Below are 22290 nucleotides of genomic sequence, written 5' to 3' on the forward strand. Positions count from 1 at the left end.
AAGAAAACGAATTACAGGTGTTTAGTATGAATATAAAACTAAAAATAAAACTAAAAGTTTTCAGTAAAAACCTGTAATTTAGTTATTTCATGAAGTGATTGTAGCCAAAAACAACCAGATTGAAAAATCAAATATTAAAAAAAAGTGTTTTGAAACAGTAGATTTTTTTAATGAATACAAAGAGTTTTCAAAACCCTCTTCCGAAATTCAAAAATATGGATGTTTCAAACCTTCTAGTTATTAAAATTCTTGGAATTCCAGTTAAAAAAAGAAATATGAACTTTAGTTTCGAGTTATACTGCGTTCAGCATGCCCTCTTGCAAACGGACACTCATGGTCCACCCACTTTTCCTTTTTCATTACTTTAACAGATCTTTATATTTAATTGGAGAAGTCTGGGATTTTCAAGCATTTGAATTAATTTTAATATGGTTGATTCAAGACAGAGTAGATCTATGAAAATGTAAGACGTAGTCGAACTTTTGGAGAATGGGAAGTGTCTGAGTGAGACTGGAAAGCAGGTGATTTTTTTTGTCCAGATATATAAATATTGAGGTATGAATTAAAAAGTTAGGAACACTTTCATGATGAACTAGTTGGAATAAATCAGTGATAACAATACTTTAAAACTCCAAATATCAAAGTGTTTTGAAACAGTATTAAATAAGTACAATGGTAAATTTTTCAGAAACATTTTAGGTGAAATGGCTCTACAATAATTTTATTTTCAGATTTGCTCACAATTTCAAAAAAAAAACTTAAAAATAGTACAATTAGAACAAAATTTCAGACATTGCGTGACACTCATTATCTGCTTGTTCTAGAATCGGATGAACCAAAACACACTTACAACTGGCACTTCTTTTCTTATTTCTGGTGTTGTTTTTAAAACTTCTTCCCCCTAATCAAGGACGATTCATTGTTATTTCCGGGTTTCGACGAATTAATAAAGTTAGGAAAACCACTCTGCTCATAGCTACCGGTTTTTGAGATAGATCTGTTGATTTTTTCACGAAAAAACTCCTAAAATTTTCCGATAAAATATAAAAATGTATTGAGTTTTCTGGAAGTCTATCCATTTGTTCAGTTTTCAAAATTTTAAAGCCTTTTTTTAGAACTGGTGTGTCAATGTACTAAAGTTTAGCATCTAAACATCAAAGTGTTTTGAAACAGTAGTTTTTACTTTAACTACCTAGGTTTCATAGAAATTGAAAAATCTGTAAAAAGGTGCTGACCCAACAGGAAATAAAAAAGTTTCATTCGAGTGTTGAAATAAGTTTCTATTTTGAAAAGAAAAGGGGTTAAAGTCTAGAGTGAACAATGAATAGAATGAAAAGTTATAATTGAGTTAAAAACGAGTTATTTCGAAAGTCTGAATGAAACATTTTTACTTTTGCTCTTTTAAAAGTGGCTAGCCAAGTTGATGTTTCATTCTGTAGGACACATTTTTTGTGCTCACTGTATAATTGTGCACAGAAAATTAAGCCACTCTCGACGAATAGATTCAAAAATAATGGCAATAATAAAAACTTCGGAAAAAATGTTCAAAGTGTTGTAGCCAGGGAGCATTTTTCGTTAAATTTAAATTCCCAAAAAGTTACATAAAAGGGAAATGAGATTTGCATCTACACTGTGCAAACATAAAGCAGCTGAATTCACCTCAAAATGCAAGAAAAAGGAGTAGGCAAATGAATATTAAGTAAGCCTCCCTAGCACCGTATTTGGAAAGAAGCTAATGAAACGAGACTAAACTGTGTAAATTCAGTTCATCTTTAACAATATCGTGAAACACTTAGTTACATTTAACCTATGATTTACTAATTTTTGACCCCAAAACCAAAATCTTCCCATCGCAAGATTATCCCAAGTTGGTCAAAAATTTTGTGGGCGTTATGAAAAAGAAAAGTGCCTGTGGGCGCTAGAAGGCTTCTAGTGAATAATGAATATGTAAAAAAGGGATCCGAAGAACATATTTTGGACTCCGAAGAGCACGTGGATTAGAAAAATGTCCTCTTCAGTCTCTTCTGAAAATACAGAAAGCAAAAAAAAAAACGTCTCAAATTCCAAAGATTCTCAGATTTAGAAGGCAGCAAATCCTAGTGTGAGATGCCGCAAAAAAAATACGGAAATGTTTGTTTGTCTTACTTTTAAGAAAAAAAAGGTTCTTCATTTACAATTTCTTGTGCTCGAAGAGCAAGTTGGAACATCAATGAGCACACAAATCTACTTCTCTATTAGTCATTTTGAAAACCAATTATACATAGAGAAAAAAAGTATATTCAAGGGTAAAAAGATGAATAATGAATTTAAGAAAATGAATAGAGTTAGAGAATAGACAATTAGGATACAATCAGAATAAGTTGAACTTCGATCAGTTTGGATTATTTTTAGATTGAGTACAGAGGAATGTGATCGAAGAGTTCAAAATGTTGTTCTACGGAATATTAAAAAAAAAACAACGTTTTAAATCTGTTTCAAAAACTTATTGAACTCGTCAGCTACAATTTCAGTAGAGCCTGCCAACATTTCCAGAAAAAATGGTCATGACCTATAGAGATTGTGAGGACGTGACAAAATAATTTTGAAATGGGATATACATATTTCTAATGACGAACGTTGTTTGCAATTCTAATTTATTCAACACATCACATCACTTTTTTCATTAAACTTTTTCTTCGAAAATGGATTGCTTGGGATGAATAATCGCATCGTCAAAGGTCGTTTCGGTTCTGGGGAGAACTTTTCAAAAAACTTCAGGTGGAATTATAGAAATGTAGTCTGATGAGAAGACAAGAACAAACATTTAAATCAGGAAGTGTGTGCATCTTTTAAGAGTACTGTAGTTTCAAAATCCTCCTTGTTGCGGAATTTCAGAAATACAGTAATCAATAGAGGTACTCAATCTTTTGCATCTCAAAAAATTGTCGTGTCAAGACAGACTACCGTCCTTTAGAATCAAAATTGGAAATTTCTGCATTTAGGTACATAGTAATATCACTTTTACCCTGACCTTGAAAGGACAGGGTTTGCAAAAATTGTTCACTGGGTCTTTTGTAAGGCCCTGAGAGTGTTAAATCGTGCTGGATAGAATATGTAAAAGGGAAGACTCGTTGAATGTACGTACACCTTGTGGGTTCCGCATGTGATTGTGGGGTGTGCAGAGTAGCCAACATTCCAATCGATTAGTTTAAAGGGGACTATTGAATGAATCCGCGTAAAATCTAAATAGAACTGAGGTTTTTTTACTTTAAGTTTCAATAAGAAGTTTGCATACAAAAAACCCAAATCGACGGAATTTTATTATAAGACTTCTTAAAAAAATTTTGGAACGTTTTTTTAATGATAGTTCAAGATTCCGAAAAAAAAAACCAAATTTAACTAAAATAAGAAACGTTGCCGATATGTATAAAATACCAAAATATGCAATAAAGGGTGATAGCTTAATTTTAAAAACTATTTCAGTGGATGCAGCGAAGACAATCTTAGGAAGTTTTTTTTTAGCAAAATTTCAATTTTCTTTTCGAAACATTGGAGAATTTGAAGAAATTTTGAGACAACCAATATATTTTGTCTGTTCTTTTCAAAATTTATTTACTGTTTCAAGTTGAATAATTAATATGCCTTCAACCATAGGATTCGGTCTCTTAAAAAAATGGTTGATGAAGAAACATTTAGAGAGAGTGGAGAGAAGGGATGTATGATTTATGAAAATATCAACTTTGTAAAGCGAGTGGGTTGCAAGCTGAAATAATTACCCAACTTGAAATAGACATATTTCAAATTCAAAGACGGAATCCAATTGTGTTTTCTTGTAGGCACAAAGTTTCTACGGAGTCTGGTTTATGCCTACAGGCATATAAAGGTAGGTAGGAGCTTAAAGCGTAAATGCGAGAAGGAGTTGAATTTGGATTATTGATCAGTTAGTCTCATTGAACAGTTAAAATAATTACAAATAATAGAATTTGATGATGAGATCTCTTGATCATGTCTTGAAAAAATTTTATTGTTATTTTCAAATACTTTTTTCGAGTACCTGAATCAAGAAAAAAAAGCGCATTAAACGCTCAAAATATTCAACTATAAAAGTTCTGCAAAACATAAGGTCACAAGAACAGGAAGGAGAAGTACGTCAAGAATAACAAAATAAGGTTTTTTCGGTGGAAAGACGGTGGTGCTGGTCCTCCTCACCTCCACCCACATCTTCTTTTTATTTTCCCCGAAAAGTTGAAAAAGTCAAGAAAAATGGCAACAAAACACAGAGAACCTTATTCTTGTTTCCATCTTTTTTACTGACTTCATTTCATATGCACATCACCTATTTTTCTTCGTTTTCCAGACTCCGAGAGCTCCCCGAATCTCGGCTAGAAAAGAATACGGAAGCCGTTTTTTTTTCAAACAAATTTGTGAAAGGTAAAAAAGGTACGGGTTGAAAGCCACGTCTTTTCTCTGATTTTTCTTTCTATTTTCCGTCCGCCCACCCCAAAATAGTAAAGACGACGGATGAGCAGGATAGGAGGGAAGTTTGAATTTTTAAGAAAGCCAAGACATTTCGGGATGACAAAGTTAATGCATCACTGCACTTATTGTTTTTTGTCGTTTTTATTTGAAGGATTTTGAATAGAGAATCAGAGGATACACTTTGAACTGAAATTGAGCCAATTGAGATTTGGTTTGATGAGTTGGAATTGGATGGGAAATAAGAGAGAGTGGAGAGAAGGGATGTATGATTTATGAAAATATCAACTTTGTAAAGCGAGTGGGTTGCAAGCTGAAATAATTACCCAACTTGAAATAGACATATTTCAAATTCAAAGACGGAATCCAATTGTGTTTTCTTGTAGGCACAAAGTTTCTACGGAGTCTGGTTTATGCCTACAGGCATATAAAGGTAGGTAGGAGCTTAAAGCGTAAATGCGAGAAGGAGTTGAATTTGGATTATTGATCAGTTAGTCTCATTGAACAGTTAAAATAATTACAAATAATAGAATTTGATGATGAGATCTCTTGATCATGTCTTGAAAAAATTTTATTGTTATTTTCAAATACTTTTTTCGAGTACCTGAATCAAGAAAAAAAAGCGCATTAAACGCTCAAAATATTCAAGATATATTTATTTTATATAAAGTGATTTACTGCCGCTGCTATCCTTACAAGTTGATAAAGTTTGAGATTTCAGTTTATTTTCATTACTGTTTCAGATATTGCATTTATCACAATTTAATTATTTTCAACTGCTTTGTAACCAGTGTGAACAGACTCAAAAAGTTGTGCTTTACCATCTCAATTAGTTACGTCCATTGTTCTATTTGCTTGTTCTCGCTTACGATTTTGTGGAACCACTTGATTTTTCTTCCTGCTTTATAAAAAGCTTATAGTTATCAAGTTGTACTTCAAAATTTTTTAGTTGAACAAGAAAGTTTTGTAGAACTGAAGGATTTTTTAAAAGAAATTTAGAAACTATTTTAATATTAATAACTATAATACGTTCTACAAATTTTACAGTTGTAATACGAATTCAATTTTTCTTCTATAAATTCTTCAATTAAAAAATTATTCAATAAATCACAGAAAATGTTGGGCGCCTAGAAACCCACTATATCATTCAGGTTTTTCAACAGTTCCGGAGGTAGGCAGGCATGCCCAGGAATCTAACATGTACCTTCCAACCATGAACCACTGTTTCAACCAACAATCACTTTTTTCTACAATTTTCCCCCGCAGGATTTCCATTTTTCATTTTCGACACACTTTGAACCCATTAGCGTCTAGACTGGCATTTTGAATATGCGATAAAAATAAAAAAAAGTGTCAAACCGATCTCCGACCAAAACATATATTGTTTCTTTTCCTGCAAACTATTTTTCTCTCTCATTCCTTCACAATATGCCACTGTTTCTTTTTGCGTAATGAAGTGAACAATCAATGTTTTCTCTAGTGCTCCTGTTGAATCGTCAGAGCAAAAATCAGTGTGCAAACAAAGAAAATCAGTTAGATATAATGTTAAATGTGGAGAGTGGGGAAGTCAGATAAAGACAGTACTTTATCTCAGTAGTGTTGGAGATTTCGCGGAGGAGAAGGAAGGACACTTGTTGAAATCACTTTTTTCTTTGTCTGGCGTCTTTTTTCACAAGTTTCTTTTTTTGGAAATAAAATGTGGTATTTAATGATATAGTATATTCTCTGGACTTTTTCGAACTTTGGATGTAATGTTTTTTATTAAGAACAGTTTCATTCAAAAAATACATGTACCTTTAAAATCTTCAAAACGATATATCATCTGTATTCCCATAATCAAATTGGTAAAAGATAAAGATTCCAAATTAAAGTAACACATTTTTTCAGAACATTTTTTGCCACTTCCGAAGCACTCAAAATTGGTCCAGAAGCTGGTTTGGCGGCCTTTAATTTTTTTAATTTCATGGAAAAGTACACACTCGGAAAGCGTTTAGAAATTGTATTTTCTCGATTAAAAAAGCGTAATTAATCTTTTTAATGTTTCAAATTTTAAAACGAATTTGAAACAGCGTTTTAAAATGTTTCCCTTCTTTTTCAATTATTACTGTTTCAATTTTCTTTGATACTTATTGTGATTTTTCACGTCAATTCTTTTCAAGATTTATATGTTTGCAGATCATATATAATTGTGTAGTTAGCTGTGTATTTATGATTTATGGAATATTGTTGGCTCATACTCAAACTCTGTCTGTTACTGGCACTTGGTAGAAATGGAATTACTCAGAAATCAGAAGGTAAACAATTAATACAATGTTTCAACTAGAACATAAATTTTCGAACTTCTTAAATAGCTCTATTATTTAGTTTTTTGTGGAACAATCCAATTTTTTATTGTAAATCTGTTCGAAATCTGGACGAAATTTCTATATTCAAATAAATCTTTCAAACATTAGTAGTTCACATGACATTAATAGTAAATATCTTAAAAATCCGAAATTTTTTTGGTAGCAATTATGAACTTTTTTCATTGCAAAAAATATAATGCTTCGGATATGTTTTAAGTTTCAATCTAATTTTATAATTTTCAATTGACCATATTTAATTCCAGGAGATCTGTACACAGAACTTCTCGAAGACTATGAACCACTGGAACGTCCGATTGAAAACAGTTCAGAGGCAGTAATGGTTAAAATGGGGTTGGTACTTCAACAAATTGTAGATGTAGATGAAAAGAATCAAGTTGTTGATGTTAATGCGTGGCTCAAATTCTCATGGGTTGATTATTCTTTGAAATGGAAACCAGAAGATTACGGTGGAGTTACTGATTTGAGATTTCGAAAAGGACAACTATGGACACCTGATGTATTGATGTATAACAGTGCGGACCCACAATTTGATAGTAGATATGCATCAAATCTTTTAGTTTATCCTAATGGATTGGTTAATTGGATGCCTCCAGGTATTTATTTGAATATTGAAAAGTTTAATTTCAAATTGCAGTTCGAAATAATACATATATTTTCCCAAAAATTATTTTAAAAATAGGTTTTCACAGAATAAATTTGAAACAGATACTAAACTAAAAAAAGTAATACAGATCATTGCTTCTGTTTTTTTTTTTGGTTTTTTTTGAATTAAGATATATTGTTAACATGAAAACAGTTTGAGCTTTTTAAAAAGTAAAAAAAAGATTTTTTGTTGTTATGGAGCGTAAACAAATCAACTGTTTTTATATGTCGTTTTCACAAATCACACCTAGTTCAAATACCCCATTCAGATTTCAAAAAACTTTAGTTGTAGTAGACTAGAAACAAGTAAAGCTAGAGTTGCTCAGGTAATTTTTATTTTTTCCAATTGGGAAGGATTAATCTTTTTGAGTTCGTTTTAAGTATTTCGTGATTATGAATACAGTTTAACTCATATGAAAAAAATTTATTTTCAAAAAAAATAATTTTTTGCTGTTTTGCAGCAAAAATAAATTAAATATTTTGGTGAGTCTATAGTTATATGTTTTCTTTATAAACATCTAATTGGTTCCAAGAGTCTATACAGTTAATTTTATTCGCATTTCAAAATATATACCTCTCAGGTCTCTACCGTCTCTCGTGTAAAATCCAAGTTGTTTGGTTTCCATTCGACGTTCAAGAATGTTTCCTAAAGTTTGGGTCATGGACATTTGATGGTACTAAATTAAATCTAGAGATTGACGATAATGGATTTGATATCTCGAATTATATGCAAAATGGAGAATGGACTCTTGAAGGTTTGACAGGGTTAACTTTTTGAATGAATGTAGAAGATTTGTTCAGGTACCACGGTGAAAAGGAATATCCAATATTATCAATGTTGTCCGGAACCTTATTATGATTTGGTCTTTACTTTTGTGATTCGTAGGAGAGCTTTGTATTATGGTAAGAACATATTATTCGACGAAATAAAAAAAAAGATGTCCAACTATTCAAATGCCATTTGCGAGTTTTCATTTCACGTTTCAGATTTTACCAATTTCGAAAAAAAACGTCCAGGTTTAGCCCTTTTCAATCCGGTCTGCCAGTTTGCCTAATAAAATCAAACATATTTTTTTGATAAATTCAAAACTGAGAGACAGTATCACCAAAAAACAATAAACATATGATCCTTATCCCCATCATGAAACACGATTTAATTTTTATTGATGTAATAGGGGCCTGTTATAATGGTTTTGAGGGTTGATCCATCAAACAAAAGAAGTTCTTTCCATGGTGTCCGCAACTAAAATAACGTCGGAATTATGACACCTGCTCTGAACTCGGTGGAAATTACTCAAAAACATCAAAACGTTTACAGCATTTAATCTGATTCTTCCCTGTATCCTTATCACAATGCTCACTCTTGTCGGCTTCACATTTCCACCTGATGCTGGAGAGAAGATGTCATTGCGTAAGACATTTCGATTTAGACTTACGTCCTCAACCTGTAGACTTTCAGAAATCACAATCATGCTCTCCATTTGCATTTTTCAAAATTACGTGGCTGAACTTTCTCCTCCAACTTCCGAGGCTGTTCCTTTTCTTAGTAAGTATCCATAAAATTATTACTGATGTAATTATGTAGAACTTTCAGGTGCATTTTTTGCTGTGTGTCTATTCACATGTGCATGCTGCGTGACAGCTACAACTTTAGCTTTGAACTTTCATCACAGAACGGGAAAATCACATCAAATGAACAATACGGTAAGAAATATTGGTAGTTTAAAATTATACCCGTGAAAGTGAAAAAAGCAAGTACAATATTTTTTGGAAAAGTTGAGTACACTTGAAGCTTCAATGAAACAGTAGATTTTATAAAACACGACTAAATCTGAAACAAACATTACAAAACCACTTCAGTTTCGTCTCCTGATGCTTGAATGGATTCCATGGTTACTTATGATGCGTCGACCTGGATATGTTGCAAGATGTGGGAAGATTGTGAAACAAGATGATTCGGAAGATGAATTTGAAGAACGGCAAACACGGTTGGATCAACAGAGAATTGCAACAATTATCAGTCAGATTACTGTTGAATCCAATAAACCAACTCCAACGTGAGAAAGATTCATTAAGGGAAATTTATGAAATTTTGGAAAAACATTTGGGAGGGCTCCTATTCACTCACATTAGTAAGGCAGTGGGGCAACCGAAGTTGCTTAAGTTTTTCAACGCTTTATTGCTGTGCATCCGGCAACTAAGCAACGAAGGCGTTAAATCACCTACTTGCCTGACTTCACGGCGACCTCCACCTGCTTCCCGCCTTAGCACGCACCTTCTGTTAAAACAAACAAGAACTTATTTCAGTTCTCCATTTGATTTTTATCAAATTGATTGAAATGAGAAAGTTATGTAGAAATGTGTGCCTTCACCACACAAGAGAAAATAGAGGCAGGTCTCAGGCCCTGAAACCGCGCCTGTCTGCCATATAAATTTAATACTGAAAATTTAAAAAAAAAGCGCCTTTCAACATATATGTATTGCTAGTTACTCGTTTTATAGGCAAACGTTTACTGATATTCAAAATCATTGCACTTGTTATGTATATGTTCTACTTGAAACAGTAAGTTAAAAAAATAACTTCAAATAATTTTCAGGTTTCCACGTCGAGTAACCATTGTAGATGAAGTAAATTCAGATGGAGAAGCAGAAGAACCATTACCACCAGATGAAGTTATACGAGAAGAAGATGATGACGTGGCATCAATGGATGATCCTCCAGCATGGAGATCCACAACAACAACATCTCAGCCTCCTCAATCACCTGCTCATTTATGGTGGAATGCAACAAATCGAATGGGAAATCGAGTTCCTGTTGAACAAATTGCACAGCTTCTAGTCTTACAGCAAGTACATGGACATTTATCGGTACTCTTCAATAAAATTCTGAGACATGGAAAATAAACGCAAAAAATCAAATTTTCAGGAGATCAACAAACATATTCGAGAAAGAGAAAAATCGAAAAAAATAGAAGATGACTGGAAATTTTCTGCTTTGGTAAGTGAAGTAACTATGTACTAAAACAAACGTTAAAAATATCGGATAAACACAAATTAAAACAGTCTAAAATTCAAAAAATTCAGGTAGTGGATCGTATTTGCATGGTAATCTTCACTTCATTTTTATTTGGCTCCACAGTTGCTCTTTTTGCTTCAGTTCCAAACATCACCAGATCTTTTTAATTCAATTTTTGTAACAAAAACAAGTACGGGTTTAATTTCGCATATTGATTTGTTTGTGCTTCTTTCAAAATTAATTGAGATTTTTATCATTGTTTCAACTTTGTCTGTTTTATTTTCTCTGAACGTTCCCCTAATAAAAATGTTTAATTTCATATGTTCATCATTGGCTATTGAAAAAATTGAGAAATAACTGCATAAATTGAGAATAGTTTTTTCTGTTTCAACATGCAATTTTGAAAAAATTACAAAATGATAATAATGATAATTCTGATCGTAAAAATATAATTTCAAAAGATCGTTTTTAATAACATTCCAAAATATATTCCAAAATATATTCTGGAATATACCGTATTTCTTCTATTAATATGGCTGCAATACTATTTTTCGAAGGTCTTCCCGCTTGCAATACTATTAGGGAGTGCAAGACTAATAGGGAGTGCCATACTATTTTTCAGAACATTTTTCTGTGTTGGGGCTTACTAGTATTTACTTGAAAAAACTCTAACTTTAATTTGGAAATATAGAAAATTTGATTGAAATTGCAACAAGAAGGTACAAGCAAAATATTCAAAAAATGTTATTAAAATCTTAAAATTAGTAAGGAGGGTTTGCACCAAAAAAAGTAGGTGCAAGACTATTAGGGAGTGCAATACTAATTTTCGAAACAAAAACAATCTATTTTTCGTGTAACAATCTATTTTTTTGTGTAACAATCTATTTTTCGTGTAACAATCTATTTTTCGTGTAACAATCTATTTTTTCGTGTAACAATCTATTTTTCGTGTAACAATCTATTTTTTCGTGTAACAATCTATTTTTCGTGTAACAATCTATTTTTCGTGTAACAATCTATTTTTTTGTGTAACAATCTATTTTTCGTGTAACAATCTATTTTTTTGTGTAACAATCTATTTTTCGTGTAACAATCTATTTTTTCGTGTAACAATCTATTTTTTCGTGTAACAATCTATTTTTCGTGTAACAATCTATTTTTTCGTGTAACAATCTATTTTTCGTGTAACAATCTATTTTTCGTGTAACAATCTATTTTTTCGTGTAACAATCTATTTTTTCGTGTAACAATCTATTTTTCGTGTAACAATCTATTTTTTCGTGTAACAATCTATTTTTCGTGTAACAATCTATTTTTTCGTGTAACAATCTATTTTTCGTGTAACAATCTATTTTTTCGTGTAACAATCTATTTTTCGTGTAACAATCTATTTTTTCGTGTAACAATCTATTTTTTCGTGTAACAATCTATTTTTCGTGTAACAATCTATTTTTTCGTGTAACAATCTATTTTTCGTGTAACAATCTATTTTTTCGTGTAACAATCTATTTTTCGTGTAACAATCTATTTTTTCGTGTAACAATCTATTTTTTCGTGTAACAATCTATTTTTCGTGTAACAATCTATTTTTTCGTGTAACAATCTATTTTTCGTGTAACAATCTATTTTTTATTCCAAAATATATTCCAGAATATATTCCAGAATATATTCCAGAATATATTTCAGAATATATTCCAGAATATATTTCAGATATTCCAGAATATATTTCAGAATATATTCCAAAATATATTCCAGAATATATTTCAGATATTCCAGAATATATTTCAAATGTATTCCAGAATATATTTCAAATGTATTTCAAATGTTTTTCAATATGTTAATATTCAACAGAGACCCGATTAATTTGACCAATTTTCGCATAGGAACAGTAGTGGTCGATTATTTCGTAGAAAGTAATGTTCTTATTGCGTGAACCTGAATTAAATATTTATATTAAATTTCAATTGAAGTCGATCACAAACTTGAAACCCAGCAATGAAGAAAACTAGACAAACTCGCATTATGTGCCAAAAATTGATCATCTCGAATGCTGTCTCAATATGTTGACGATCCTGTAATAGACAATTAACATTTTCATTTCTGGGGGCCTCAAACAGGCAGAAATTTTGTGGTTTCGTGGTGTACACACTATAGTGGTTATCACATCTGTCTAACACACAGAAGGTCGGTGGTTTGAGCCGGCCCGAGATCATGTAGTTTTTTACTTACAATTTTTTCCACAAAAGCTCGCTTTGCTTGCTCGGTCTTCATTATTTTCAGTTTTACATCAATATTGAGAGTGATTTGTTCAAAAGTTTTCAATGTCATTTTTGTTTCGTCATAGGAAGGGTTAGTTTGAATTCTTTTAAGATTCGATGCCACGTCAATGTTATTGGCATTCTTTTCATGAATTACAATTATCAGGTTTACCTGGAAAACAAGACCTTAAAATAATGAATTATATGTTACCTACCTGAACAGATTGCCTAACTTGTCGACTTGAGACACATAATTGAAAATCTCCAATTTCGTGAAAAGTTCCATCAACTTCAGGAAATTTAAAATAATGTTTTCCATTATTTGGAGTTTTGAATGTTGAAGATCCAGATGGATTAAATAATTCAACAGATAGATGATATTCTGAATTCAATGCCTGAAATAGTTTTGATAAGAAACAAAAAATATAAATTTTGATAAGTTTTGATAAGAAACAAAAAATATAAATTGAACTCACAGAAACAGAAATATCCATTTGAGAATGAGGCTGATGAACTTCAAAAAATACACATTCCTTCTGAAAGTTCAGAAAAATTAGGTTGATAAACTTTTGATTTTATATATTTTTTTTAAATTCAAACCAAATTTATTTAAATATTGAATTGTCTGCTACATTATTTGAAGTTCAAAAAATTTTTAAACAAAATTTATGTTTCAACGAAAGTGTATATTTTCAAAGACTTGTTTATGATTTAGTGTGCCTTTTTTTAAGGATATTTTAAAAATCTTGCCTCGGTCTCCAATAAAAATCTCATATCAACATATGCATCTGAGAATATGCCATCAACTGTAGAAACTAGAACAAATCCAAAAAACATTAAATATCTGAGCATATTGGTTTTAGATTTCTACTAGAGTAAGTAAGCAAAGATTGTTGCAAAATGGGAAGGAAGGAGAGTGAGAATGGCAGTTTGAAGGAGATGACTCAATGAGCAAAAGATGCGGACAGATGGTAGAAAATGAAGACAGTGTGTAAGATATAGAGACGCAGAGTGAATAAGAAGTAGAGGTATTGTTTGTTCTAACAGATGGTTGTTGGAGTTAGGATAATAATGTAGGGAAGAAAATGGTTTAAAAAAACAATTGCAAACAAACAAACAATCAAATTTCAGACCCAATACCTCTGGGTCAAATCTCAATCTGCAAAATTAAATTTTTTTTTCTCAGTAAAGATCCGAGGAGTCACGAGGATCCATCTCATAGCTTTTGATCAAGTTACTCAATTCGAATTTCATAAACTTGGGCTGAGCCGGCACTAAAATTGAGCATCGTAAATTTGAGTACTGTCAACCAACTTTCAGATAGTTTGAACCTTTCAGGATCGGCTCCGTGGCAATTAACTCGTGTTTTCAATTCTTTACAGTTTCAACTTCTGTACTTGTTTTTATTATTTTGAAAAAAGCTACTCATAAGATCTTTCCCCTGCTCAGAAACAAGATTTAAATATTTTAAAAACTGATTAGGATTTAGTATTAAAATTTAGTCTTATTTTTAGTTAACAATTTTTTAACCATATCATTACTTATCAGTATTTAACCAGAATAATAAATTGGAATAACTCACTAATTGTAAGAAATGTTATTGTTTTATTTGTAATTTTTTTTAACAGAAAGAACTTCATCGTTCGCATTGTCTTAATTAGAACTTTTTAAAAAGCCTATTAGAAATTGCAGTCTAAATATTTTTCAGCGTCTTAATCTTAATCTCAATTCATTCAAAAAAGTAAATACATTTATTTATAACAAAGTACCAAATAGAGGTCTGTATAATTCGGGTCAAAGTGCGCTCTATTGAGAACGATGAGAAGAAGAGAGACCGAAAATTGGATGGAAAACATATAATATAAGGGGGTCATAAGCCAATTGCAGATATAAAACTGAATAAAATAGTTAGGTCATTCCAAATTGTGACATTTGATTTTCCCATGATTGAGCCACTTTCTTCTTGATTGTCAAATGACAACAATCTTTTTTCAGTTTCCACGTGATATCTTCAATTTCTGCAGGAAATCGTTGAATCTAAAATATTCATTGTATACAAAAAGTTAATTACGAGTTTAACTAACCTGATAGAATCTACGATCGATAATCGATTTCTCTGGTGGCGTCTTCTTTTTGTCGATTTTCACAATTTCAACTACACACTTCATGCTACTAAAATTAAAATCTCTTAAATAGAACCTTAAAGCTTTAATTCTTACAATGGATCACTTTTGATATTGACTTGAGTGTTGGCTGCTCGATAGAAGCTTTTTGGTCGAATTCCAGGAACAACTAGTTGAATGTCAAGATGAAGAGGATGATCATCGTATCGAGCTGGAAAAATGAAAGGGTTGATTATAATCTTTTAAAACACAGCCGCATTAAACAAGTTCACCTGCAGTTTTATTTAATAGAATTCTGAAACAGTGATTTTTTTGAATTTATAAAATTTATAGTAGTTTAATTTTTTGTGTTTCAAGAATAGCAAACAAAAGCTTATAACATGCAATCTGGCCCGATCTAAATTTTGGTTCTAATAAAAAACAATCAGTTTTGGGAAGTTATAACCTTAGAAAATCTTCTGCAGTTTTCAATTGTTTCCCTAAGCTGTTATTTTATTAGATATTTTTAACTGAGTTAATGATAGAATGAAAAGCTTGTAATATTGCTAGCTAATTACTAAATAAAACACTACAAGTATTAACATCACTCTCAAAGTTTTAATCCAAAATCTTACCACCAAGTGGTCCAGGTGCACTGTAGGGATCTTGATCTTTCCATGATGCTGAAGATGAAGCCATTTCAGCTCATCGATCTAAAATAAAGTGAAATTAGAGAAATATTGAACATGAAGTCAGAACAGCTATTGGAGCGAAAAAAAAATGTATTCACAAGAAAAGGAATATTTCAGCTGCCCAGGTAACCATAGTAATGAGAAATGGGACAAGAAAATTGTGTTTTTACGACGGAAAAAAGGTTATAGAAAGTGTGAAACGACGTTTTAGTTTGCTGATTCATAATCGGAACAAACAAAAAAGAGATAAGAACATTGAGAATATTACTCCGTTATTTTAAATGGGAATTTTGTGTGATGATTCTGAGAGAATCTCCAAAGAAAATGCAAACCATGCAGTAAAATTGAATTATTTTTAGGAAACATTAATATTTAAAATAATTATGAAACAGCAAATTTGTTATGAAGTAAAACAAAAATTTCTTTATTTTACACATACCCGTGTAACAGAATTTTAAATATTTAAGTATCAATATTTGAACCTAAAAAAACTCAAAAGAGCTCCAAAATTCAAGAACTCTTTGATTTTATTTCATTTTAAAAAATAATGACTCAGAAAGAGACGCTCTTTGCGGCGGCAACCTTCGCAACGTTTTTGATGCACTTGAGAATGTGTATTCTTCTCTCTTTCGCTCACAAAATTCAGTTCTACTTGGTTTAGTACAGTATTTCTCAAATTTCGTATTGTCTTTTCAACTCTTCTCGTTCCATTCAAAAAAAGGATGATGACACATTTTTTTGATTGCCGTGGGAAACGGGGAAAACGTTTTCAAAAGAAAAAAGTTGGAAAAGCCAGAAAAAGTAGAGAAATCAGAGATTAACTATGAAAAGTTTGAAAAGAGTTCGAGTAAAAATGTCTGCCTACGTGCCTACAAAGTAGGTGACACTGACCTTGAATGTGTTTCAACCTTTTCGATATACAATAATTAAATATTAAAAAACGTTTTAAAAAAGCTATAAAAGTATTTCCTTTTCCACAAATATGAAGAAAAAAGGCGCTCTTGCAATTAAATATCCAAAAACTAATCGTATTCCGGATTTATTAATCTTAATAAGAAAATTATAAAGAATTTGTAAAGAAGCAGGTTATTTAAAATGTAATAAAAGTGTCCGTCCTGGACTGCGTTGATAAAGTTTCTAGTCAAAGTTTTCCGTAATTTTGTTTCTATTCTGAAATATGTCCAATAACTACAACATCACGTGGTGTCAGGCTGTCTCATTGCGGTTTGATCTACGAAAAATGCGGGAATATTTTTCCAGAAAAATTGTGACGTTAGCACATTCTCAACCATGCGAAATCAGTTGAGATGTCTGCGTTTCTTCTCCCGAATTTTTCGAAGATCAAAGCAAAATGGGACTTTATGACTCCACGTGCAACATTATAGTTATTGACACATTTCAGAATAACCTCGTTAGAAAAGCAAATTGGAATAGAAACAAGAAAACTTTGATAATAGAAATTTGTTCAAAAGCTTATACTGAAACGGTAGAATTTTTTAATTTTAATTTACTATTAAAAATCTTTAAAATGCAATTAAAATAGAGACTCAATCAAACAAAACTTATCAAAACAGTGAGTCATGGTCAAAGAATTTCGTCACCATTCAAATGACGCCAAAATCGAAACATCTTATTGTGCGGCGGAGCGCGTATTGATCTTCACTTCGCTGTTGTTTCCTCGAAGAAAACAAGAGATCGGTGACAAACAAGAGACGTAGAGATACATAAAAATAGCCAATGAGAAGAAGATAGTGTATGCAAATGAAGAGATATAAGAGAGAAAAAGAAGGATCGTCTCGGAAGAGTGGCTGTGGAGAGTAACAAGAGAGTGGGGGATTAATCGGTAGAAGTGGTGTCAAATTGATGGATGGGAGTTATAGTTATAATGGATGGTTTTTAATAGAAAATTGGATTGTTAAAAAGTTATGCAGGCATATTCTCAGTTTGAATTTAGAATTGGGTAGAAAATTGGAACTGACACAATTTCGAATTGTTTCATATTCAGTATACCATTACTTCAAAAAAAATGAAACGATAAGAACGCCACTGTTTCTAAATGAAATTTACAATAAAAATTTCAGAAATAAAGTTCCATATATTTACGATTCTTGAAAATATATCCAACGTTTTGGGTTTTTGGTAACAAATTCATCATGACACTGAAAAAAAAGATAAGTTGTCGGCTGCCAAAAATTTAGCCTGGAATATGCAAAAATCACACCTTGAATTAAAAAAGGTTTTATAGTTTTCACAAACAATCCAAAATTTAATTTTAATAAAAATTTTGATCGACGCCCTGTCAACCTGGTTGCCGATTGACGAAAAGCGTTCGAAAAAAATGCTGCGTTCGGTAACTTCTGCAATTGCCCGTATGTAGGTATTTTGTGTAGCTTTTTGTGCTTACAAATTGAATAATAATAAATAAACCGTCATTCTCTATTGAATTTTTAGGCAAAAACTGTCAGCTGTTGGGAAAAGAGCAACTTCTGAAAATGAGAAACTTTAAAAAATATAATAATCCTAGTTTTTTTTAAACTAGAAACATGATTTTTTGCAATGCAATGCTAATTTTGAGAGATGATTGATCCAATAGTGACACGAATAGTTATTATTTTAGAGAAAACATTTTAATAGTTCATTGAAACAGTATTTTTTTTAAATTTATATATACTCTGAGAAGTTCGAAACATCATTGTTGTGATGTCTTGTGTTTTAACTTTTCTTCTGATTTTCCTTTTTTAAATCTCAACAACCATATTTTTCAGTTGTGTCGCATCAAGTAACTTCTTTATTATAATACACAGCAAAATTGAAAAGTTTAAATTAAACTTTAAAAAAAACTAAAATATGAAAATCCATGGCAAGTAGGCACGCCGTCATGCATCCGTGCTTGTCTACAACCAGACAACCGCTGATACAGTGTATATCAGGGGCGTGAGGCACATTTGCCGAATTGCCTAGCTCGGAAAATTTAGAAATTTGCCGCAAATCAAAAATTGGGCGATACATTCTTGAACAAAACTATTGCTTTTGTTTCAAAAAAGCTAGTAAAGTAACACAAAATTAGGGTATTTTGAATTTAATCCTGACAGATTGCACAGACTGTACTCAAAAATCAAACGTGTGTTAAGAATTCAGTAGTTTATGCCGAGTTTGTTAAACACGGCAAATTTTCCGAATATTTTAATTTTTCTTTTCAGGTATGTTCCTTTAATTTTTAATAAAGAGTATTGATTGTTTTTTTGTTTATTTTAAATGAAATTGAACTTTTGAAAGGAGCCGTTGTTTTTTTTATTATGGGATTTTTATTTCTCTGTTGTTTTCAACTGTTCTGCTTCTCCCTCCAATTAATTTTTTTTTGTGTTCTAATGTTGTCATGACTTCCAAGTTTTCTTTCATTTTGACCTCCCATCTCACCCCCGCATGACCTTTCCACTTTCATCTTTTCAACTGATTTTTCTTCATTTTTCAACCCATTTCCGCCCTTTTTTTTTCTTCAACTATTTCTGGTCACAATGATTCAGAAACATACAGAAGGCGTCAAGTTGAGAATGAAAAAAGACGAGGGCGAAAAAAAAAGAAAATGGAAAATAAATAGAAAAAGAGAGAAAAATGTTCGTTGAGGGCGTGTCTCGTTTTAAGCGATGACTTATGGGTGGACAGTCGTTTGTCCCATCAAAAGGAGGGATTGTTTTCTTTCAATTTATGCTTTTCTCACTTTTTTATTCAAAGAAAAACAGTCTAAAATATATTATTTTGGAATTACAAGCAATGTTTTGAACGAATATTAATAGCCAGATAAACTCAGTAAAGAATCATTGCTAGATAATAAAGAAGAAGATACCGCTTGTATATTTCAATTTCTTGAAACGGTAAAATTTGTATTCATATTGCACAATACCAGAAATTTTTGGAACTGAAATTGTAGTAGATGTGCCGAATCTGAAAAAGCTATAGATAACGTTATTTCATTTTTAATTTCTTGATCCAAGATTACTTATTTTGAGTTGCCGTGCTCTAGTTTCAAGGGGATGATATATTGACTTTGACTTTGAAATTTGAACATATTAATTGGATACGATAAAGAAGTTTCTAAATTTTTAATTATCCACTTTTTCCGGTTGTCAATTACCTTCTACATTCTTGCAAACATACCTTTTTTGCCCATTTGTCCCCATTATCATTTCATCAATTCCTCTTCTCGTTTCATTTGTTCTTTTTGACCACCTTTTCACTTCTTTTTTTGTCATCAAGTCTTCTTGTTTACAACACAACTTGATTACTTCTATTTATTTATATGTAACAACAGTGATTTCTTTTTTGATTACATGATATGCAATTCAGTTCTGAAGCCGGAAAGATGTGCAAAAAATGCACCTTTTACGAGGTGTCAGAATACAAGTTTTTCCTATTCTATTTTTACAAGTTAAAATAATTCTTCAACTTGGTTGTTTTGCATTGAGTTAATTCTAATAGGGATGACTTTGCCTCATGCCTACCTTCCTACGTGATTTAGCGTTAACGATGTAATCGCAGTGATAGAGTGTTTTTAAAAATATAAGATTTATATAATTATCACTTTAAATATATCGATGTAAGTGTTAAAAAAAAATAGAGGCACGTCATAGGTAGATTTGAAAGAAGGCATAGAGCAGGCATTCGATGTCTTCGCTGAAGAGTATGGATATCAGGACCTCCCGATCAGTAAACTAATCTTAGGAGAAAGAAAATTTACCAACCTCGCGAAACAGTGGCTAAAAAAACTGAGTTGCTGTAGAATGTACTATGTGTAGAGTTAATGTAATTGTAATAATATCGAGTTTTTTTGCTTCTGAAAATTCTATAAACTTCTAAAACATTTTGGAAAGTTTTGAAATCTCTTAGCAAATCCTCGAAAATTTTTGAAACTTATGGAACCCTCTGGCCAGTTCAGTCAAAAATAAAATTGAAAACTTTTCTAGGGAAGTTAAATCTTGTCAGGAATTTGTTGTTGGTATTCAGATTTTTTTCATAAATTTTGAACTTTATTGTGCTTTAAAAATATACTGCAAGTTTCAAAAAACTTGAAACTTTCTCCGAACTTTCTCATTCAAAAAATTGCGTGATTCACACGTCGACTGAGTGATCTAGACGATCGAATAAAAAGAGAACCCGTTCCATTTCTGGTCAGTTTTTGAGGAAGATCATCTAGAGAGTATAGAGATTTGCAGAGACGCAGATATATTGAAATGATTGAGTGATAAGAATAAGAAGAGGAGGAGAATATGTTACCCAATGTGTTCTCTATGACGATTGGGACATGACTTTCGTTGAAAACTTGAAAACCAATACTTTTTCACATGTGACTTTTTTTGGGTGCGGTTTTGGAATTTTTGGGTTTTTGTGGGGCAATCATAAGTAACCGTTTTGTTTCACATCGGTCTTTTGTTCAGTTCACAAATACTTCTAGTTACAAAAATTGCAAAATGTGTAATTAATTTTAGTTTATTCTATCATTTGACTTTTAAAATTAAGGTTTTTTTTTCTAGGTGTTCTTTTTTTCTGCAATTTTCACAACTTATTATTACCATAAAAATAAGAAACATTATGAATTTTTTAGCCAAAAAATAATTTATCAAAATATTATTGTTTCACATATTGAATTTGTTACGCAAACTAAAAAAAAATTAATTCGATAGAAATTCGTTTTTCTTCTATATTAAATTCAAAACTAAAATAATAATGGATAATAATGAATTAATCACACTGTTTTTGAAAACGTTCACTTCTTCAATTTCCGAAAATTTTCGAATTTCCGATTTTTCATTTTCTCATTTGAAAATATTTATTTTCTGTTTCAAGGTTTAATTAAAATCTGAATTTACTTGAACGCATGATTTTTTACCTGTATGACTGATTATCCAATTAAAATCTATATAGTTACTCAAAGAAGAACGTTTGAAATTTTATATCCTTCATGGCTCTTTTCCTTTTGATCAGTTTGGTTCAGTTTTGATGTCCAAATCAAAACTAGATTCATGTGAGTAATGCCTTATGAATTGTAATATTTTTACATTTAATGTGTTGTTAATCCAGTCAGAATCCAGATTCTATTCGCAAAACAGTAAATATTGGCCTTTCGGAACTTCCCATGGTTCTTTGCCTTTTGTTCTAAATTTTAGTTCATTTTTGGTATCCCAACTAAAATTCAAATTCATGTGAGCAATGGATTACTGTAATATTTGTACAATTTAACAGAAAAAATTAACAAAAAATTACTGTTTCACATACCGATTTTTTTTGAGAATTACATTTTGTTATTTATTCCATTTCAAAAACATGCTTTCGTCGCCTTTTTGATTTTTTCATTTTTAAGTGAGTGCAAGATCAAGATAATTGAAATAATTTTTAGATGTTTTCAACTTCCATTTTCACAAATTTCGAATGTTGCTTTTTTTGCAGATAAAAATATTTGATGTTTCAAGAATTTCATAAAATCTGATTTCTACTGTAATACATAATTTGCATGTTTCCTAGATTTCCTAGAATTTCCTAGATTCAAAATCCGTATTCTTAATTGCATTACAGATAAATTTCGTATATAAAATCTTTCTATAGTTCTTTGCATTTTAGTCATTTCAAACTTATTCATTTGAGCAGTGGAACAGCCATCCATACTTGTACATTTTTTCTACAAAAGTTCTACAAAAAAAAGGTGTTTCACATAGTAAATTTTTTACGAGAACTAGAGACAATTAATGCTACTGTCTAGAAAACTTT

The 22290-nt window shown here is 31.2% G+C and overlaps 3 protein-coding genes and 30 non-coding genes across 33 annotated transcripts; 13 read left to right on the forward strand and 20 right to left on the reverse strand.

The window, feature by feature from the left end:
* Positions 1 to 89: 89 nt before the first annotated feature.
* Positions 90 to 110, reverse strand: 21ur-12637. Its single transcript, NR_055724.1, has one exon.
* 21ur-12153 lies at positions 93 to 113 on the reverse strand. The gene has a single exon (NR_055725.1).
* A 994-nt stretch (positions 114 to 1107) lies between these two features.
* On the reverse strand, positions 1108 to 1128 carry 21ur-8080. Its single transcript, NR_055726.1, has one exon.
* A 597-nt stretch (positions 1129 to 1725) lies between these two features.
* 21ur-12318 lies at positions 1726 to 1746 on the reverse strand. Its single transcript, NR_055727.1, has one exon.
* Positions 1747 to 3001: 1255 nt separating this feature from the next.
* smy-7 lies at positions 3002 to 3083 on the reverse strand. Its single transcript, NR_157063.1, has one exon. It is a non-coding gene; the product is annotated as a small nuclear RNA smy-7 (small nuclear RNA).
* Positions 3084 to 3640: 557 nt separating this feature from the next.
* On the forward strand, positions 3641 to 3661 carry 21ur-8382. The gene has a single exon (NR_055728.1).
* Positions 3662 to 4502: 841 nt separating this feature from the next.
* On the forward strand, positions 4503 to 4659 carry Y73B6BL.274. Its single transcript, NR_055729.1, has one exon. It is a non-coding gene; the product is annotated as an Unclassified non-coding RNA Y73B6BL.274 (non-coding RNA).
* Positions 4660 to 5235: 576 nt separating this feature from the next.
* 21ur-6503 lies at positions 5236 to 5256 on the forward strand. The gene has a single exon (NR_055730.1).
* A 1202-nt stretch (positions 5257 to 6458) lies between these two features.
* 21ur-8592 lies at positions 6459 to 6479 on the reverse strand. The gene has a single exon (NR_055731.1).
* 21ur-9820 lies at positions 6460 to 6480 on the reverse strand. Its single transcript, NR_055732.1, has one exon.
* Positions 6481 to 6623: 143 nt separating this feature from the next.
* On the forward strand, positions 6624 to 10798 carry acr-25 (AcetylCholine Receptor). The gene is made up of 11 exons (NM_001028399.4): positions 6624 to 6749; positions 7064 to 7414; positions 8045 to 8218; positions 8265 to 8366; positions 8782 to 8874; positions 8923 to 9009; positions 9058 to 9167; positions 9324 to 9520; positions 10061 to 10331; positions 10390 to 10461; positions 10548 to 10798. The coding sequence occupies exons 1-11, from the start codon at positions 6671 to 6673 to the stop codon at positions 10644 to 10646; spliced, it is 1635 nt and encodes a 544-aa protein (NP_001023570.2). The 5' UTR covers positions 6624 to 6670; the 3' UTR covers positions 10647 to 10798.
* On the forward strand, positions 6813 to 6833 carry 21ur-8032. The gene has a single exon (NR_055733.1).
* On the forward strand, positions 7044 to 7064 carry 21ur-7745. The gene has a single exon (NR_055734.1).
* Positions 8545 to 8565, reverse strand: 21ur-10779. Its single transcript, NR_055735.1, has one exon.
* On the reverse strand, positions 8548 to 8568 carry 21ur-11111. The gene has a single exon (NR_055736.1).
* 21ur-12213 lies at positions 9203 to 9223 on the reverse strand. Its single transcript, NR_055737.1, has one exon.
* Positions 9962 to 9982, reverse strand: 21ur-9504. The gene has a single exon (NR_055738.1).
* Positions 10799 to 10908: 110 nt separating the features above from the next.
* 21ur-13604 lies at positions 10909 to 10929 on the forward strand. Its single transcript, NR_055739.1, has one exon.
* Positions 10930 to 12085: 1156 nt separating this feature from the next.
* Positions 12086 to 13703, reverse strand: tmed-13 (GOLD domain-containing protein). The gene is made up of 6 exons (NM_171364.6): positions 13488 to 13703; positions 13214 to 13273; positions 12953 to 13132; positions 12709 to 12909; positions 12462 to 12551; positions 12086 to 12414 (listed from the first exon to the last, which is right to left on the reverse strand). The coding sequence occupies exons 1-6, from the start codon at positions 13587 to 13589 to the stop codon at positions 12379 to 12381; spliced, it is 669 nt and encodes a 222-aa protein (NP_741426.2). The 5' UTR covers positions 13590 to 13703; the 3' UTR covers positions 12086 to 12378.
* On the forward strand, positions 12610 to 12691 carry Y73B6BL.t2. Its single transcript has one exon. It is a non-coding gene; the product is annotated as a tRNA-Val (tRNA).
* 21ur-12193 lies at positions 13453 to 13473 on the forward strand. Its single transcript, NR_055740.1, has one exon.
* A 459-nt stretch (positions 13704 to 14162) lies between the features above and the next one.
* Positions 14163 to 14183, forward strand: 21ur-1520. Its single transcript, NR_055741.1, has one exon.
* A 266-nt stretch (positions 14184 to 14449) lies between these two features.
* Y73B6BL.27 (CS domain-containing protein) lies at positions 14450 to 15559 on the reverse strand. The gene is made up of 4 exons (NM_068585.6): positions 15475 to 15559; positions 14957 to 15071; positions 14822 to 14909; positions 14450 to 14774 (listed from the first exon to the last, which is right to left on the reverse strand). Exons 1-4 carry the CDS (start codon positions 15536 to 15538, stop codon positions 14646 to 14648), a joined length of 396 nt encoding a protein of 131 aa, NP_500986.2. The 5' UTR covers positions 15539 to 15559; the 3' UTR covers positions 14450 to 14645.
* 21ur-3194 lies at positions 15098 to 15118 on the reverse strand. Its single transcript, NR_055742.1, has one exon.
* Positions 15560 to 15854: 295 nt separating the features above from the next.
* On the reverse strand, positions 15855 to 15875 carry 21ur-12675. The gene has a single exon (NR_055743.1).
* Positions 15860 to 15880, reverse strand: 21ur-14428. Its single transcript, NR_055744.1, has one exon.
* A 2231-nt stretch (positions 15881 to 18111) lies between these two features.
* On the reverse strand, positions 18112 to 18132 carry 21ur-4395. Its single transcript, NR_055745.1, has one exon.
* Positions 18133 to 19338: 1206 nt separating this feature from the next.
* 21ur-10753 lies at positions 19339 to 19359 on the reverse strand. Its single transcript, NR_055746.1, has one exon.
* An 855-nt stretch (positions 19360 to 20214) lies between these two features.
* Positions 20215 to 20235, reverse strand: 21ur-4507. Its single transcript, NR_055747.1, has one exon.
* Positions 20236 to 20623: 388 nt separating this feature from the next.
* On the reverse strand, positions 20624 to 20750 carry Y73B6BL.273. The gene has a single exon (NR_055748.1). It is a non-coding gene; the product is annotated as an Unclassified non-coding RNA Y73B6BL.273 (non-coding RNA).
* A 451-nt stretch (positions 20751 to 21201) lies between these two features.
* On the forward strand, positions 21202 to 21222 carry 21ur-10058. The gene has a single exon (NR_055749.1).
* A 185-nt stretch (positions 21223 to 21407) lies between these two features.
* On the forward strand, positions 21408 to 21428 carry 21ur-8801. Its single transcript, NR_055750.1, has one exon.
* Positions 21429 to 22031: 603 nt separating this feature from the next.
* Positions 22032 to 22052, forward strand: 21ur-12714. The gene has a single exon (NR_055751.1).
* The last annotated feature ends 238 nt before the right edge of the window (positions 22053 to 22290 follow it).

The sequence above is a fragment of the Caenorhabditis elegans genome, chromosome IV (genome assembly GCF_000002985.6).
Source record: "Caenorhabditis elegans chromosome IV".
NCBI lineage: Eukaryota > Metazoa > Nematoda > Chromadorea > Rhabditida > Rhabditidae > Caenorhabditis > Caenorhabditis elegans.

What these genes read in the sequence shown, in the direction of transcription:
- acr-25 (NM_001028399.4), top strand. Translation starts at nt 6,671, where the DNA reads ATGGAATATTGTTGGCTCATACTCAAACTCTGTCTGTTACTGGCACTT. An exon ending in TGGAGAATGGACTCTTGAAG is followed by an intron (nt 8,219 to 8,264) that starts GTTTGACAGGGT and finishes AGATTTGTTCAG; the next exon opens with GTACCACGGTGAAAAGGAAT. An exon ending in AAGTACATGGACATTTATCG is followed by an intron (nt 10,332 to 10,389) that starts GTACTCTTCAAT and finishes TCAAATTTTCAG; the next exon opens with GAGATCAACAAACATATTCG.
- Y73B6BL.27 (NM_068585.6), bottom strand. Translation starts at nt 15,538, where the DNA reads ATGGCTTCATCTTCAGCATCATGGAAAGATCAAGATCCCTACAGTGCA. An exon ending in TGCACCTGGACCACTTGGTG is followed by an intron (nt 15,072 to 15,474) that starts GTAAGATTTTGG and finishes TCATTTTTCCAG; the next exon opens with CTCGATACGATGATCATCCT. An exon ending in TCGATCGTAGATTCTATCAG is followed by an intron (nt 14,775 to 14,821) that starts GTTAGTTAAACT and finishes TGAATATTTTAG; the next exon opens with ATTCAACGATTTCCTGCAGA.
- tmed-13 (NM_171364.6), bottom strand. Translation starts at nt 13,589, where the DNA reads ATGCTCAGATATTTAATGTTTTTTGGATTTGTTCTAGTTTCTACAGTT. An exon ending in GATTTTTATTGGAGACCGAG is followed by an intron (nt 13,274 to 13,487) that starts GCAAGATTTTTA and finishes CTGAACTTTCAG; the next exon opens with AAGGAATGTGTATTTTTTGA. An exon ending in GAGCTTTTGTGGAAAAAATT is followed by an intron (nt 12,552 to 12,708) that starts GTAAGTAAAAAA and finishes TGTCTATTACAG; the next exon opens with GATCGTCAACATATTGAGAC.